The sequence below is a fragment of the Lissotriton vulgaris genome, chromosome 1_1 (assembly GCF_964263255.1).
Source record: "Lissotriton vulgaris chromosome 1_1, aLisVul1.2, whole genome shotgun sequence".
In the NCBI taxonomy this organism is placed as follows: domain Eukaryota; kingdom Metazoa; phylum Chordata; class Amphibia; order Caudata; family Salamandridae; genus Lissotriton; species Lissotriton vulgaris.
Genome location: NC_141685.1, coordinates 467,868,612 through 467,883,147, shown reverse-complemented (window position 1 = coordinate 467,883,147; position 14,536 = coordinate 467,868,612). Strand labels below are relative to the sequence as shown.

Below are 14,536 nucleotides of genomic sequence, written 5' to 3'. Positions count from 1 at the left end.
GTGGGCCACGCCAGTATTCTGCAGGCCAGAATCAGGGGGCAAGAATGTCATCCTGAGTCAGTCCTCTTATGCCCTCTATTCAATCACCTCCTCATCAGTAATCCATTGTCCTATCACAGGGTATGGTCCATGCCAGGATGTTTTAGGATAGTGGGCGGGAGAGCGCTGAAAAATGGTGCCCACCATCTTGTGCTGCAATCCATCACCGCCCGCCCCCCCCCCCCCCTATAAAAATTGTCAGTTTAAAGCAGTTACCATTTGAATAGCTGTACAAACATAAATATTACAAACTTGTTTTGAGTCCATCAAAAAAACGGTATAGTCGCTGCTGTGCTTCGGTGACACAACTATAATAAGACAAGAGTAAGAGACTACACAGCGTAGAAGGAAACAATAGAATTAGGTGATATATGTAAGCAGAGTGTAAACAATACATATATATATATATCAATTCACAGACAACTGAATGCTCCAAGTAAAAACTCACCTTTTTCTGTCTCTCTGTATCTGCACATTCCAACTGGGATTTCAGCTTGAAACATAGAGCCCACCATGATTTCCTGGTTTCAATAGACAAAAGGAACCAATATTTTAGAAAGAAGTGGTTACTTTTGAATAGGTTTATAAGTTTAGAATTTTCTTACCATAGCGTATTAAACAGCAATACGAAACAGTGAAACATTTTAACATCTAGCTCTAGGTCCCTCATATTTCATATGTCAAGGTCAGGACTGAAAGCCAAAAAGATAGGGTTCATATTACGTGCTTGGCAATGCTACATACTTTCTCTAGAAAGAGGATCACCATTGTACATCTAACAATACGAGGCCACAGAGACCACTCAGACACTACGAAGCAGCACAGGAGTTCTTGTTTTATGCATTGTCTAGACGGAAACAAATTTTGAGTTTCCTAGCCATTAATTAGACCGGTTTCATAAATCATTACACTGCTGTAGGAAAGTGGATTATTATTTGGAATGAAGAAGTATCCTCCCCAAAGGATAAGGCCAATACCAGCTAGTTGTCACACAAATTAAATAAAATAAACATGTGCTCAATCCATGATAATGTGACACAAACTGGTCAGGCTCAAACAAAAAGGAATGCGTAAATTATTTAAGCGTGCATATATATTAGAAAAAGTCAAGACAAACATTATAAAACTCCACAACTGATTTTAAAATATTGAAACAAATCCTATGAGTAAAACACAACCAAAATAACACAAATTGAAAAAGTGAAACCGTACACATGCATTTTAAAATCTATACGTGAAAATAGCTCAAAGAAAAATAAAGCATCCAATGTAAGTCAAAGGGCTCAGTAGACCAGCACAAAAGTGGAATTTCAGGCCGATTGTGATGGAAACTGGGTCAGATACACCAAGTGGATTGGTTCCGACTAAAATCTGGAAGTCAAAAAGTTGATAAGGTTTTTTTTTTAAGTCCCAGCAACTCTTTGAGAGTAAAAATCCTCCTTGAGCTGAGTGCAACTAAAATTGTAACCACCGCCATGGAACCTGTAGTAAGCTAGGTCTTTATATATCAAACTGAGATATATCTTGTAAAGAGTCCAGGGGTTCCCTTACTAGGTTTATTACAGAGGAGCGCAAGACATCTGAAAATACACACAATGTTCAATAAATGAGACACATGACACAAGAAGGAAATCCACACAAATTTATAAACATAGCAAAAATCTTTAAATATGTTTAGGCATCGGAAGAAAATCATTCAGATAAGTATGTTTTTAAAGAGAAATACTTCAAAAAGGCGACACTTAGTGCAATATCTGAGGTCTGCAATGTTAAAAAGGTAAAAAATATGCATGTTACCAATTCCCGTCAGTGGCTTACGAGATCAGTGTCTTAGGTCAAAGGTGTGTACAGGGCAAGGTATAAGGCAGCACCAAGAGGGCATCTCCAGGGGCACTAGGGCAGCCAGGTACAGTGGTGCTAACAGCGTCGGGTGCCCAATGCAAACCTGTGGGAATCGGTCTGGATCACAAAGAGGCTGCAGGAGTGGACTGAGAGGCTTTGGTTCTTGCGATGTTGGGGGGGATGTGGGGACACCTTTGGTCCTCTTCTCCTTGGGACGTGGCATTTAAGTGCAGAGGGTCTTTGGGGCATCCACCATTGGTGACAGACGCCGGAATCGCGGCCGGGCTGAACAGGAGGGACTTCGACAGAACTGAACCGAACTTTGATTGTGACTAAAATTACGAAGCGGATTGGCCGCACATTGAGCGAAATTCACAAAGAGAGGGATTCCTGTTCTGCCCCACAATCCTTACGGTCTGACACAAGTCCTGTAACTATTACAGTAGATGAGATTCCTTGGTCGAAACGAGCAGCAGAGTTACCTGCAGATACCCTAACCGGGTTGGAATTATCACCGGTTCAGTGGAATTACAGTATACGCCTAGAATAGAAGGAAGCCCTGAAGAGTCAAAGTGACATATACTTTGATGAAACGTGTCGGCTGGCGCGGTGTAGCTAGAGTATTAAAACAGACATTTTTGAAGAAGAAGAGGACAATAACCTTATTGTGTTGGCAAAATTCATTAATGTATTTATTATATGCATGAACTAAACTGTGTGTGCACAGGAAGTGTTCTGAGGGTCTTTGGGGTGTTGGGTTTCTCCATCCGGCAACACTCGTGATTGGGGGGGGGGGGGGGGGGGGGGGGGGAGTGCCTGGCAACAGAGGTTTTAGGAGGCGTTGAGGAATTCACGTGGACTCCACAGTGGACTTGGTACCTTGAGGGTTTAGGGGCCACGCTGACAACTTGGGCCCACTTTGACGCAGGGTGGGGGACTCGGGTGCAGTGGTTTTTAGCAGTGTCCGGTTTTAGCGGGACCGGAGATCTCTTGGTCCCTATTTATCTGTCTGCAGGATGCAGTGGACGGTTCCGGTGTCCCTCTGGAGGTCTTTGATCCTAGGCGAAAGCTGGCAAATCTCCCGGGTTTTGGGGACTTAGCAGCTGCAGGACAAGTACACTTTTGGTGTAATGGGCCAAGCCAGCAGGCAGGCGGACCACCAGGGTTGATGCCTAGTCAGTTGCTGGGTCTTCTGTTCTTGCTGCGCTACTCTTCTTGTCCATCTTCTTTCTTCAGGTCATCAGGATCTGTTCTTCTGGTACCAGGGAAGTGTATTAGCCAGTGGGTTTCTAAACCTTCGGGTCACTATGCCCCCTATATGATCACTTTCTGTGAAAAATGGGCATAACCCAGAATTCAACAAAGACGGATACTTCTTAAAAGTTGTGTCCCCCTCAGTTTAGTCCAACTTAGGGGTGGTACTAAACTGGGGGTGGCAAGTGTACCCGACTAGCTAATCTTACTGCCTGTCCAGGTGCCAAAGGGACTCTAGACAAAGGAGGTTGGTTCCTCTCCTGTAAGGGGAGCCAGATTCGTATTTCAAAGGCAGAAGCTCTTTGAAGCATGCCAGCTTAGGAAGGCTAATCAGCAGGTCATTTTGTGGGAGGGGGTGCGACACCCTTTTCCCAGACAGTCTTTTGATCTGGGTCTCCAGAGAGCAAAAGGCTCTCATCCTGGGAGGTCAGAACGAAATGGTTACTTACCAGTAGGAGTAGTTTTGTGTCTTGAAGAATTTTCCGGATTATTCCGCCATTTGGTCTGGAATGGTCTGTTTTTTTTTCTTGTTTTGGTTGCGGTCTACCACCATTTGGTGCCAGGTACGTCCCCTGTGTGACGTCCGACGGTATCCTAGAGGTCGACGTGTGTGGTAGCCATCTTTGGATTCTTTTTTCTGCTGTTGGGTCTGATAGCAAGACGGGAAGCTCCGAAGATTTTTCTGTTTTTTTCCCAGTGTTTCAGGTGACAGGCTGGCAGAAACCAGTCAGCAGACACCAGAGGCAGGTCGTTTTTCGAGGGCACCACTAACGTGTCTCTCTGTATGCATGTATTGGTAAATTCAACACTGGAATCAGTCTGGGTTTATCTATACGAGATGTTTCATACCAGACACCCCTATTTTCAGTGAAGCTTTCATGTCGCTACGCATCTCGTTTTCACCAGTGTCCAGCACATGTTCTAAAATGGCTCAATTTCCACTATCACTGGCAGTAATCGAACTGCCCAGCACAAGGGCATATCTGCTTGTGCAGGTATGCACTCACATGTAATACCAAAAACCCTGCCTTAGGGCTGTATGGCCTGCTGTAGGAGTGACTTACTAGTACCAAATACAGTGTTAGGGGGCCTGGCACACAGGGATGTGTGTCAGGTCATGTTTTCAGTATTGCCTGCACCAAAACACACAGCCTGCGATAGCCAACCTGCTTGACCCCTCACCAAAAGGGAATTTGGTGATGGGCCCCTAAGTGTGGCACAACTTGTGCCGCAGCTCTTGGGGGGACCCTCTTTAGTACCTCAGGCCCTCTGTACCAGGGGTACTATTTACTAGAGACTTATAGAGGGTACTAAAGGCATTGCCAATTGAGGGAACAATTGTAAAGTTTGGGGAAAGAGATTTGGCACTAGGGACCGGAGTAGCAGGAAACCCAGTGAACTTTCAGCCAAAATCACATCACATACCAGGCAAAAAGTGGAGGCGACCATGCCAAAAAGGAGCTCTCTCGTACCGAACCAAAGGCTGGATACTTGAAGCAGGTTGGTATAGCTGGGGCTATGGAGATTTCTTGCTGAAATATTGTGCCGTCCCAATGCAGAATGGGGCTTAGCTGTTCATACTACAGGTACTGGCAGCCTTGACAGGGATAAAGCTAAAATTCTAACTGAAACTATGGCACTGCGGGCTAGATACTTTTTTCCAGCAGGAGCTCTAAGGAAAACCTTTTTCAACATTTTTTCTAGGGCCAAAACAACCACAGACCTACACTTCCAAGACTCCACCCCAGGCCTCCGGGGAGGGTGCTTAGAAACTATCATGGTATCAGGCACAGGCCAACAGTGAAGTCCAGTCCAGGTCAAGATCAGGCACAGGCCAATAACAAAGTCCAGTTCAGGTCAAGATGCCTCTGGCAGCTTCTTGGGACCCTGTAGCCACATACCGAAGGTAAGTAACTTGTCCTCTAATAGAGACATCGAGCTGCAGATTCCTTACCTTAGAAGAGATACTCAAGCAATACCATCCACAGAAGAGGGACTGCAGATAAGTTTACACCAGGAAGTCCGGCAGGATAGAGCGGCCAAAAATGCCATCCCTGCGGACTTGACTGTCCAGGCTGCAGTGCTTAGTGAACGTGCGCAGGGACACCCACATTGCTGCCTAACAAGGACTGGAACACCACGTTGCAATGCTGTAGTCTCAGCCTTCGCTCTTGTGGAATGAGCTCCTAATCCTTCAGGAGGCTATTTCTTGACCAGAGGGTAGCAACATTTGATACAGAGGATGACTCCTCACGAGATAATCCTCTTCTGCACCACAAAACATTTCATTGGTCTAATGCACCCCACGTAGAGTTGGTCGTCCATGCGGTACCTTTTAGTGCGGTAAAGGTGGAAAGACAACACTCTTTTTAGGTCCAGACAGTGGAGCCGCTCCTCCTCTTTTGAGGGATGCGGAGCAACATATAAAGTGGGCAAGGTGACTTATTGCCCCATGTGGAATAGTGTTACCACTTTCGGTGAGAAAAAGGCCCTAGTGCGAAGCACCAACTTATAAGGGAAGACTGTCAGGAAGGAGGCCTGGATGATAGCCTGCAATTTTCTCATCCTCCTGGCAGAGGTTATTTCCAAACAAGCAGTTTTGATAGAAAGCAGCCGGAGGTGGCAGTAGTGCAGAAGTTCGAAAGGAGCGCAAATCAGGAAGGTGAGAACCAAATAAAGGTCCCACTGAGGCATGATGAATGGTGCAGATTTAATTTTTTATTTTATTTTACAGTTTTATATAGCGCAAACTTGACCCGGATAGGATATCAGAGTGCTTTACATAGCACCAGTTGCATTATATGAGGACACATTAATTTTTGTTAGGCACAGGGAGATTAAGTGATTCGCCCAGAATCACAGGATGTTCAGAGTCATTGCTGAGGCTTGAACCCAGTTCCCCAGATTCGAGGTCGACCCCCCTAGCCGTTAGGCCAACTCATATATACAAGCCTCTTAAATATGTTTACAAAAGATTGAAATAAAGAGGGTTGGTCTTACAGCCTCAAGAAGTCAGACAAGGCCCAAAGGTACCCTTTAAGAGTGCCAAGAGCAGAGCCTTGCTGGACAAGGGTCAAAATAAAGAGAAGAACTTGAGAGAGGGAAGTAGAAAGAAAGTCGGTAGACCTCTCTGTACAATATTTTACAAATTTCTGCCACCGGCAGGAGTGCGTACACGTTCTTGGTAGAGGGATGTCTGGCTGCCAACATCATATCACAGACTTCGGGAGGAAGGTTGAATGCGGTCAACTGCTGGTGCTCCATCTCCACTCAAGAAGGCGCAGAAGTGACAGTTTTGGATGGAGGACCATGCCCTGTTGCTGCAACAGAAGATCCTTCTGAAGGTTCAGCCTGATCGGAGGATTGATGCTCAGTTGGAGAAGCTAATGAAAATAGACTCTCCGTGCCCAGTCCGAAGCCACAAGAATGACTAGGGCCCAGTAGCTCCTGAGCGTTTTTTTTGCTTTTTGATAGCAGCACAAGCATTAATACAGTTCAAACAGTATTGGCAATATTTCAGCAAAATGTCTTTAATAAAATTATTTCCATCCCATGTTTTGTTCATATGTTGTTTTTTGAGGCTTTTTTGAGGCTTAATTGCAAAATTGTCCTAGTATATTCTTCAGATCTACTCGTGCGACAAGCCCAGGGATGGCGGAGTGCATATCCCTCCCCTGTATCCATTCCATCCTCCCGATACCTGTTCCCACTTCTTGGGGCATCCCCCATTCACAAAGACTGCCTTCTCGGCTACAATGGCCTAATTTAGATCGTTGCAGCATTCGTCTGTGCGCCCCAATGTGTAGCTACATTGCACTTTGCCATCATCATGCCTAGTGTCTCCCAGTCTTGTTTTTTACGATTAAGGTCTATGGTCTCCCACATATTGAGAAAGCATCTTTTGGGTTCCGGTGGTACAAGGGCCCCGCATACTTTGTGATTGTGTGCATGACTGTCTTTCAGTAGATCCCGATCTCGGGGCAGTGCCACAAGATATGGTGAAATGTGCCTGTTCCTCCACACTGACGCAATCAGAGCGGGGAATCACCTTTTCCCATTCTAACTTTTTCCTTGGGTAGGTAGGTTCTGTGGAGCACCTGGAGTTGTACGAATCACAATTTAGAGGGTATAGCCACCTCCCGTGACCTCCAGTCAGTGTCATCTAGTTCCTCCAAGTCTTTCTGCCATCTCTCACGGAGGCCTTTGCATTGGATCTGGCAAATTATTAATTAATTTTTGGTAAGTTAGGGAGATTGCTTTTACGGTCCATCCTTTCTGTGAGCAGCCAGTCCTCTAATTATGATGCTTTTGGGAGGGGCGGGCCCGCAGTGATCACTGCCTTAAGTGCATGCCTGATCTGTAAATAACAGAATGTTTCAGTTGTGGCCATATTGTGTTGCTGTTGCAGCTTTGCGAATGAGATCACCTTCCCCTTCTCCAAGAGATCTACCATTGAGATTCCAATAAGATCCCATTTCTGGAATCCGTTACAGCTAATCAATCCACCCAGTTTCCCAAAATGGGGTAATCGGCGTAAGTTTGTTATGACAGCCCAGCTTCTTGCGTACCGTGTGCCATAGGTGAACCATTTGTGCTTTGGGCCAGAGAGGCGAAAAAAAACTGAATTTACAATGCTGTGGCCTGTTTAAAAGGTGAAACAGTGTTAAAATTACCTTTTTCCAGTCTTCAGATGGAATATATTCATCATCATCATCAGATTCATCATCCATTTCATGATCTAGAAAACAGGTTTATCATCAAATTAGGCAGAAACAGGAACTTTGATTCCTCAATAAAGTGATCATGTTCTTGAGATATGGCTGTAATTACTGTTCTTATCAAATGGACATTTGTCAAGCACTGTACACAACTATGAGTCTCACAGACAAAGCAGAAAGTGGAAATAGCGATGATTTGAAGCTTTTATGAAACTTCAGATCAGAATTTTTTTTACTAACATTTAAGGGAATAACAGATCTACATTACAACACCTTGCATGCCATAAGCTTTTCCGCTCCATTTCTTTCAACTTCATTTTGGAGACAAACAAAAAGAAGCCTATTCACACAACTCAACACCGCAGGGGACATTTGTAACATTTGTTTTCTTCAAACTACTGTTAGTAGTAGATGCAAGGCATCATGCAACACTGCGCTTTTGCATCAAATCCTGAAAAAATAGGGTGAGCATTCACCCTGGCCAGGCCCACTCTCCATTAAATCTAGTATGCGAACAAAAGAACCATATTTAACACAGGAGTTAAAATGCAAGTAAAAGCAACAGGCTGGGGGGTCTGAGCTTCCTTTATTTTAATTAGTTTAAGTTGCCCCGGGGGTGGGGGGTGGGCGGTAGGGGGAAGTCCGCCTTATGTGGGTAAAGGTATTGCAAAATGAGATGCCTTTAAAATTAGAATGCTCAAAATGTATTGCACTCAATGTTGGTGAAATTATCTGGACCGTGTCCACTCCATCTTGCCACCAAGAAACCTTAAAATCCTGTATAATGGATATAGCATGCATCACCATCTGTAAATGATGCAAAGTATTAAAGCCATCTGAAAAATGGTCTCGGACCCAACACTGACTGCCAACATTTCTACAGCAGTATGTATATCCACTAAGAAAGTTTCCTGAGCTACTACACCTGTGACATTTGTACAATTTAATTTCAAGTTATAATTGTTATGTCTCAAATTCAACAAACACTAAAATATTTGTCAAATGCACCATAACTGTCTTTATACTCCCATGCCACCTCCACAATTCCATTCACTTCTCAGGGAGTCAGACAAATTAGCACAATCCTTGAAGGAAAGCACAAATGAAAACTTCAACCAACTTTCTAATTAGACAAAGCACAAACTACCGGACTCTGCAAGCAACTATTTCAGTTTTAATGAGATGTAGCAACAAGAAGAAAAGGAAATTTCCAGCACAACTAAATATAATGTGGTCATGCAACATTAGATCTCTGGAAAGAGGTTGCAACATCTAACAGAATGCATTTTAAACTGAACAACAAGCAGGTAACAAGCCTAGAGGCAATATGTTAATGCATCTAAACTAATTTACACTATTGCTCTTTCACAACATGTTTATTTGGCATGTTATTATACCTTTTACTGAATTACAAATGTAAATACAGCATGTTGTGAAACATCTCATTAATGAGATACAGTTTTTACATAAAACACTGCATACTTGGATCAAAATACTTGCATCGCCGGGGTCGGATAAGTTGAGGTGCATCACGAGAAACCGCAGGCTGGGCGTGGTCATCATTGGAGGACTGTGCTTCATCCTCTTGTCCAGATGAATCTTTTATATTTTCCTCCTGTAATGTAACCATAAACACACAAAGCCACATTTGAATTGGTTATTTTAATTCCTGCCTATTTACCTCTAAAACATACACAAAAGTGGTCTGGGAAAACAAAAGGGATATTTTCTATTCAGATCACTACATTAGACCTCATTTGTCAGCTAATGAAAAGTGACCTTTTCATCACAATAAAAATATATATCATACTAAAGTAACTAAAGATGAGCAATAACATGGGGCATAGCCAATAGTGAGATAACAGTAATTTAATTATTAGAATTCACCTGTGAAATAAGATGAATACTAATAGTTACATATGAGTTTAAGAGTAACATCAGCAAATGACATTAGTCCTTTAAAACAAGATTTTGACCTGAAGCAGTATTCAATTTCAAAGAGCAGTGTTGTGAAAGTTTAGAGAAGATAATCTGATTGGGCTTTTTTGGAGGCAAAACCATCCTCAATCAGTAGTTCCTTTCATCTCATGTATAATTTTCTTTGTAAAAAGTAAATCAAATCCATGAAGTGTTGATCTATGCTAATGATTAATCAAAAAAAGTTTACTTTTGGTTCAAGGGCAATTCTCTATTCCCGCCCTGAGACAAATTATAAACACTAGCCACAATTTTTTATTGGATTAGTGCTAAAATATGTATAAATTCCATACATTACATGGCTCACCACAGGAGATTGTTTATAACCAATTCTAATAGTCAACTGATGTACCAACCACCATAGTTTTACTTGTGTGTTGTTTGGCCTACCTAATATAAACAAGGGCAACAAATAGCGTAGACTACGAGAGAGGTGTCACAAGTGAAACATTATCCAACTAGAATGGATTTTCCCATGAATTAACATGTAGTGTCTTCGATTATAATTTTACAACAACTAAAGTTGAATACATTTTTCAACATTGTCTGATTTGTCTTTTCTTTATTCTTTTGTACATTTAATTGATCTTCAATATTCTTTCCTCTTAAACAGACCACATGTAATTTTCTGAAAATGTTTATTTCAATCTTATTTTTATATAAGCTTTAAATGTTTTTCAAAAACTTTGTCAGATTGTGCAGTAAGCTAAAAATAAAGTTAACTTCAATGTTACTGCTCTTTAAATATAATTACGATCTAGATTTATTTTTTTGACTTTTTATACCGCTTCTCCATGCTTGGAAATCCGGCATGAGTCTGTTTTGTTCAATTTCAAAACAGTCATCCTCTGATATTAATTATTATGGTTCACATATATGGCTATGAAGAATACTCTTAATTAGTCCTCTCGGGTATAAGTTAGTGTTTTCCAAACATGCATTTAATCTTTTTTCTACACACATCTTTCATGATTACCTTTTCTCTTATTATACGGTCAATAGATAAAATTATGTATTTTAGGAATTCTTATATTGATTATGAATTAAAGAGCTAATTTGATTCAGTTCACAGTTTTAAAAAGTACCTAAAAGAGTGTATTTGGGCAAGTAACCTGATTTGTGTATTGAGAATTTACAATCAGACAGGAAAAGGTGTGTGAATCCTTTGAGTGCCTTCACTTAGGGAGCATTCTATGCCAGTCAAAAGCACCAGGATTTCGAGTGTCACCATGAAATGATGAGGCACAGCTAAAGGAAAGCTATGCTAGACATTTAGAAAGAGGAGCTGGGATCTGAGCTAAAGACCTAAAGGATCTGCACACCAGTCCTCCTGGAAAGCTTTTTATCGGATCTGCTCCACTGGTAGCGCTTTCATTGTAGAGCCCTAAATGAGAGAGGTCCCTGGTTCCCATATTTTCACACATATGTGGTCGATCCACTCTTGTATTAATGTGGTGCTGCGTGATGCAATATGGACTCCATGATCAAAGCATGACTGTCAACCATCAGGATCCTGAGTTAAGCAACATTAATGATATTTGTCATCATGATGCTGACACCATCAACAAGAGGGTTGGGATGAATAAATGAGATACACCTGTGAAGTGAAAATGAACAGACTTTGTCCTCTTAGACCTACTGTCCGCCTTTGATTTGGTGTCCCGCACTAAACTGATCACTACCCTCTGAGCTAGGTATTTGCATGAATCACAGTCCATTTCACTCTGTTCTGTTCACTCCCTTCAGATTCAGAGATCTCCTTGGTGCCTCAGTGCTCTTCAGTGAATCCGACCTTGCTGAAAAACTACATTTAGCTTTTTGCCTCCTTATTTCAGGTTTTTCGTTTTGACATTTCCTATTCCGACAACATGTAAATTATTCCGAATGGCTCTAAGTTTCTCAGCTACGCAAGCCGCTTTCGGGTCCAGCATCATAGTTACCAACGCCGTAGTCACCTCTAGACTCGATTACCATAACAGATCTCATTCAACAATTACAAAAAGTTCATCATTTATCAGCCCATGTTGTTCTAAGACTCCTAATGTGCACAACTGCATCTTCTGATCTTAAGAAATTCATTGGACAAACACCCTATCTCAAATCTATATGCTTCATTTACAGAGCACTTCACAATGTTGGACCTTCCTATGTCATTGTTAAGTTCACGTGCTACCAAACTTTGTCCTCTTTAATATCTACTGGCCGTCACCAGTTTTACTCAAAGCTGCTCTGGCAGTTTTCCTCCTCTTGCAAACTACATCTTGGAACTCCTCAAAATACAATGTAGTTTAAAAAGCTGAAGATCTGTCTTTTCACTTAATTCTGATGTGTTCATTCCTGTTCTACTTACTTTCAGCACCAGGAAGCCTGTTCTGCAATCAACAGTTGAATTTATAAATATATTTGTGGCAAGGAAAAGTACACAGAACATAAGTCTTCTAATTGTGGTTCCGCTGGAGGGTAAAATAACATACAATTGGCAAAATCAGCTGAAAAAGTAACACCAAAAAGGTTGTCAAGGTAGCGAAGAAGCTTTAATGGCCTACCTGTTCCCTTAACTGTCCACAATGCCAGTGCAGAGCAATAGCATTGTAGGCCACCTGATATCTGCGTAAAAAACTTAGAACATTAGGAAATGATGGTGTGTACTGGTAGAAAGAGATAAGCTAAGCAATGGTATTCAGAGCGTAAGCATGGAGTAATAAATATGCCCAATTAAGTAGTAAACCTGCAGAAATAACGGACATTCTGATAAGGTACATATTAAGGTGAGGTGACACCCAGAAAAAGAACATATGTGCATGTCCTTAGAGAGCATAGACTTGTATTTGTTTCACATACATGTGGGCCCAGCAAGAGAACCGTAGTGCTAAAGATACCATGGGAATGGCTGGTCCATGAAATAGCTCATATAACAATGTGCGTTCAATGACAATTTAAAGGTGTCAATTTGTAACAAAAATCAACCTTATTGAGAAAGTGGTCAAGAAAGTTTAGAACAGGAAAGGGAGTGTGGAACAACCAGCAATTTGTCAAAATGTCCCTAGCTAGAATAAGTGGCGCACTCAGTCTCATAAGCAGCTACACCATTAAAAGATTAAAAGGGATGAAGGGTCGCTAAAAAGCAAGGGGAAATTGTAGGAAGCTGTGTTTCTGTGGCACTACCCCTCCCTCCCCCACACACTCACTTTTTGCCAGATTACTGATGCACTTTGGCTTGATGTGCCCTGGGTCCCTGCCAATCAGGTTCCCAGGGCCGGTGTTCTTTCCCAAAACTGTATCTTAGTACCCCCAACTGGCACCTCTCTGGCCACATGCAAGTCCCTTGTAAAAGGTACCATGGGTACCAAGGGCACTGTGACCAGGGAAGGCCGTGAAGGACAGATTCCTGCAACCTACGAAGAAGGATGAAAGAAGTCGCCCAGTAGAGGAGACTGCAGAGAAGAACTGACTTGGCCCCAAGCCCTACTGGCCTGTCTGCAGTATCCAGAGATCCTGCGCCTAAAGTTGGCTAGTCCTGCAGCCAGGGGCCTCCAGAACCCCTGGGAGGACAGACTGCCTTCAACAATGACCGGATCTCCTGTGAACAGCAGCTCTGTTCAAAAGAAATTTGCAAGACAGACTGAGCCTGCTGAGGACAAAGAGACCAGACGCCTGGAACCACCACTGCACCCCACTCCTATGGCCTGAATCCGGGTGGCCCATGGGTCCCAGTGAGGTCCTCCAGCACTCCAAAGTCAGAGTCCAACATGGGTTGATCCCTCCAGGACTCCACAACATTGCTTGAAACCTCTGCATGGTAGCCCCCCCACTTCCACAAGTGGCCCGGTAAGGTGAAATAAGAATCAAAAGACCCCTGCATCCAGCCGCCCCGCGTCCTAGAGAAAAGTACCAGAGTTGCACCTACGTCCACGAGCCCTCCAACTTACCTGCCTAGCCGTTGGTTCTTCCTGGAAGACTTCCTGGACCGAGCCTGCAACTGAAACCGGCAATCCCCATTGAAAACAACAGCACACTGCAGTCCATGTGCCACTGTGGGTGCATCTTATGTGCTAAACTGGATCCCCCTTTGCCCGAGCCTAACACCAGGAGCTTTGCTCCCACAACCTTCTGGCCTGCTTGTGAGAAGACACCAACCGGATGCCCCTAAACCCACATTGGATAACATTGGGCCTCAGCACTGCAGCCGGCCGCCCTAGTGCCGCTGAGGGTGTTTTGAGAGTGCTTCCTCGACCCTGGTTCTAACCCCAGAATACCAATTCCCAGAAACAAGTACTTACCTGTAAACCGATGACTCAATTTCAGGCCATAGGATTAGATGGACTGCTTTTCTTGAAATTGTTCAAAGTGTGGAGTTGGTTTGTGTGGAACATTGAAAATCTGCATATGTACTAAAAGTGAATTACTAACTTTTGTCTAGGATATGTCTCCGTGTGATATCTAGGCATATCACACTGATTAGGAAAAGTAATCTGAAAAGTAACATACATAGAAATCTTAACTATTGACTTACCTGTAATTCAAACAACTGCATTTGAACCTGCATTCAACTGAAAATCACTGCATAAGATTTTGAAAAGCATTTATTTCACTTACCTAAATAATATTTTCGATACAAATAAATTGGTCTGAGTTCAGTCTTTGAGTGTGTGACATCATTTGCTGCTTGAGTGTGTACAAAAAATGCTTAACACTACCCTCGGACA

General features: G+C 42.8%; 1 protein-coding gene across 7 annotated transcripts in view; it reads right to left on the bottom strand.

Moving 5' to 3' along the window:
* MIER1 (MIER1 transcriptional regulator) overlaps positions 1-14,536 on the bottom strand; it is a 396,268-nt gene that overhangs the window by 138,268 nt on the left and 243,464 nt on the right. For 4 of the 7 annotated variants that reach the window (XM_086953817.1, XM_086953821.1, XM_086953829.1 and 1 more), the window contains 3 exons: positions 9,336-9,468; positions 7,809-7,873; positions 488-560 (listed from right to left, as the gene is read on the bottom strand). In XM_086953817.1, the coding sequence (XP_086809943.1) occupies positions 488-560; positions 7,809-7,873; positions 9,336-9,468 (271 nt within the window). The remainder of the gene's footprint in view (positions 1-487; positions 561-7,808; positions 7,874-9,335; positions 9,469-14,536) is intronic. The other 3 variants (XM_086953835.1, XM_086953836.1, XM_086953838.1) reach the window with 1 other exon arrangement.